The 3,826-nt window shown below is 35.9% G+C and overlaps 1 protein-coding gene across 1 annotated transcript; it reads left to right on the forward strand.

Moving 5' to 3' along the window:
- Positions 1-293: 293 nt before the first annotated feature.
- On the forward strand, positions 294-986 carry LOC124894126 (uncharacterized mitochondrial protein AtMg00810-like). Its single transcript, XM_047404881.1, has one exon. It carries the CDS (start codon positions 294-296, stop codon positions 984-986), a length of 693 nt encoding a protein of 230 aa, XP_047260837.1.
- The last annotated feature ends 2,840 nt before the right edge of the window (positions 987-3,826 follow it).

The following is a 3,826-nucleotide window of genomic DNA, read 5'->3' on the forward strand; positions in this document are numbered from 1 at the left end:
TCATTGTTGTGGCTGTAAAAAGAGGTTGGCCTTTGTTTCAACTCGATGTCAATAATGCATTCTTGCATGATGACTTGGAGGAAGAAGTGTATAAGAAACTGCCACCTGGTTTGACTATTGACTGTCCTGTTGGCTCTTCCCCTTTGGTTTGTCATCTTCAAAAGTCACTTTATGGGCTTCGACAAGCCACCCGATAGTGGTATGCTAAGCTTTCCCAAGCACTTTATTCAAGGGGTTATTCTCACTCCCTTAATGATCATTCTTTATTCATTAAAAGGTCTACCTCTTCTATTATGCTTATTGCGATTTACGTTGATGATATAATTTTGTCTGGTGATGATCTTGATGAAATTTCTACCCTAAAGTCCTTTCTTGATTCTCAATTTCGTATCAAAGATCTGGGTGTTCTGAATTATTTTTTGGGGATTGAGGTGCACTATTCTGATTCTGGTTTACTACTTCATCAGAAGAAATTCATCCATGATTTACTCCAAGATTTTCACTGTGATGTGGTTTCTCCAGTTACTAGTCCTCTTGATTTGTCTATTAAATTGAGGGCTGACATGGGTACTTCACTTCCCAATCCTGAGATTTATCGCAGTTTAGTAGGGAAGCTTAATTTCCTTACAAATACGAGTCTTGATTTATCTTTTGTTGTTCAACACTTAAGTCAGTTCCATAAAGCTCCTTCAGATTGCCATATGAAAGTTGCACTCCATTTGTTGCGCTATTTGAACGGGATTTCTATTTTGGGTGTATTTTTTTCTAGTTCCCCTGATCTTTCTCTTACTGCGTTCTGTGATAGTGACTGGGAAGCATGCCCTGACACTCATCGCTCTATTACTGGCTTTTGTATTCTCTTGGGTGGGTCTTTGCTCACCTGGAAGGCTAAGAAACAGCCCGTTGTCTCACTTTTATCTGCTGAGGCTGAATATCGGTCAATTAGTAAAGTTATGGTGAATTGGTGTGGTTGCTGCGATTGTTAGCTGATTTGGGTCTCACTGTTTCTGTCCCTGTTCCAGTATTTTGTGACAACTAAGTTGCCATCCACATTGCTCGGAACCCTGTGTTTCATGAGCGTACTAAGCATATAGAGGTGGACTGTCATTTTATTCGAACTAAGTTGTCGGATGATTTGATTGTTTTGCGTCATATTCCTACAGGTTCTCAACTTGCTGATATTTTCACCAAACCACTCACCGAACTTGTTCATCATCCTCTTTTGCTCAAGTTGGGTGTTCAGGACCCCTCCAACTTACAAAGGGGGGTGGGGTGTTGGAGTTACTTAGATTAGTTACATAAATGTAAATATATTGTTGTCCTTGTAAATGTATAATTGGATCACTTTTATTTGGGTCGGTAGTAGAGTAGTGGCCCAATTGATATTTTTCCGAGTTGTTTGGCCCATCTTTGTATATAGTAGCTCAATTGGGCATTTCTAAAGAGACGAGATATTTTTTCCCCAATACACACTTTCAGTTTCTCTCTCTATCGTATTTCTCTGGAAGCTTCTCTCTATGATTGTTTTTCTTCATCTACTCTCTAATAGCTTCGGTAGTTTGACATAAACTCTCCCTTTTTACTAACTTTTATGAATTCTATATTTTCTTTAATGCTAGATCTCAGACAACGAATAAGAATGAATGAGGGGTAGTAAACCATGCAATGTAGGAGTAGTGCCAATGATGACATTACTAAAGTAATAGAGAAATTGGCATGAATAATTGCCAATAAGGTAGTAAACCATGCAATGTAGAGTAGTGCCAATGATGACATTACTAAAGTAATAGAGAAATTGGCATGAATAATTGCCAATAACAAATGGGAATAATATTGCTGCAAACAAAAATAGAAAAGCAACAAAAACACCCACGTTATGGAAATTGCAAGATCATCACAACTTTCATTTAATGGTGGAGATGTAAGAGCACAAGTCGCCACAACTAAGTATTTGCATAGTTTGTTATGTTTAGATGATTGATCTTACTATATATTTTGTTAGTATAAAATCAATTGTTGTAGGGTGCTGTAAAGACTTGATATAAGATTTTGATGTTCTTCTACATTTTTTTTTTATGAAGTAAGAAGTTGTACTGAAAGGCATCAAGGAGACGCATGCCACATAGTTACAAAGAAAATAGGTGATAACTTTAGAATTTCCAGAAAAACAAAACAAATAAGGTCTAGGAGTTAAACCTACAATAAAAACTCAAGCTATTAAGTTAATGAGAGGAGCTAATGAAGACTATAAGGGAAATCACATTGTTTACAAGGAGAATAGTTGCTCCAACTACAAAGACTCACCATACTTATAGATTTCAAAGAATAGTTAAGAGTTGAAGTCGCATTAAAACATCTAGTGTTTCTCTCAATCCATATACTTCAAAACAAACAGGCCGGTATCATTTGTCAGATTCTCTTGATGGATAATTCCACTCTCCGTAAGCACCAACTTTTAACTGCTTCTTTCAGGGTGGATGGCATTGACTAGCTGATGCCAAAAACTACAAGATACATCGACCAAATGCCTGCTGCCACAGGAACTTGATCTACACCTATTTTGATGAGATCAACGTTTTACCATTTTCTGTATATACTAAGTAAGTCTCACTTATTCAGATTGGGATAAATGCAATTCGTGAAGGTCATAAACTAAAAGTTACTAATTTATCCAATTGATGTTCATTTCATAGATTTTTGTTTCTATTCATTTTTTTGGTTTTATTTCTTGATGGAGAGGTGAACGAGTTATCATAGTTTCATGATCAAATTCTTGAAAGGAATGCGGCAAAAGGAAGTATTGTTGAGACAGTGATTGTCCAAGGGGATGAGGTAACTCTACATATCAAAAGCTATTTATGAATTGTGCCATGCAAATCTACGATTAAATCAATAATTCAAATCGATAATTAGGTTATTCGGTTAATGGTTTGAGTTTATTGGCCTAACAGTTTGACTAACTATGAATTTACTATCCTAAGTTAATCAATTATTGATTCAATTCTCTGTCTGACCACATTTATGTTGAAGTTGGTGTTTTGAAGAAACAAATACCACATCGAAAATTTACTTTGGTTGGGAGGAGGTTGGGAGTTATAAATAAACTCCACCTCCTTCATTGTTGAAACACACAAAAATATTCATTACCTGTGTACTATTAAAGAGGTTTAGAGATAATTCTCTTGGAGATTTCTTTGAGAATAGTATTTTAGGAAGTAAGGGTGTGTGAGAAAAATATTGTGTATTGTATGGTGTAATAATTTTCATGTAGTGAATATTTTTCGTGGAGGCCCATGGTTTTACTCCAATTGGAAAGTTTTCCACGTTAAATCTTTGTGTTGTTATTCTCTTTAATTTATCTGTTATTTTCTGCTTGAAAGCGGTTCGAAGGGGGCGGGAAAAATAGTCCATTTTTTCCCAACAAGTAGTATCAGAGCCTTTGGTGTGAAATAATTCTTTTAAAATTTTAGTATGCTCTGTGGTTGCAGCTTTGTCTGATCTTCCAGATTAGAAAAAAATTCTGAATTAGAATTATTGTTCTCAAGCAGAAGTTTTTCTAAATTAGAATTATTGTCCCAAGCAGAATTTATCCCGGTTGAGTAGCAAGTGGAGTCTGATTCCGGTGGAGTTTGCTATTCTGGTGGAGTTACTTTGGGGTGCTTGTATATTTGATATTCCGGTGGACTTTGCCATTCTGGTGGAGTTACTTTGGAGTACTTGTATATTTGGTAATAGTGGAAATAAGTACAATCAAAAGAGGTTCTCCTTGTGATCCACCTCTCTTTCCTGTGAACTAATTTAGTGGGTACTTTTCATTACTATTGTT

Source organism: Capsicum annuum, unplaced genomic scaffold, assembly GCF_002878395.1.
Source record: "Capsicum annuum cultivar UCD-10X-F1 unplaced genomic scaffold, UCD10Xv1.1 ctg70180, whole genome shotgun sequence".
In the NCBI taxonomy this organism is placed as follows: domain Eukaryota; kingdom Viridiplantae; phylum Streptophyta; class Magnoliopsida; order Solanales; family Solanaceae; genus Capsicum; species Capsicum annuum.

What these genes read in the sequence shown, in the direction of transcription:
- LOC124894126 (XM_047404881.1), top strand. Translation starts at nt 294, where the DNA reads ATGCTTATTGCGATTTACGTTGATGATATAATTTTGTCTGGTGATGAT.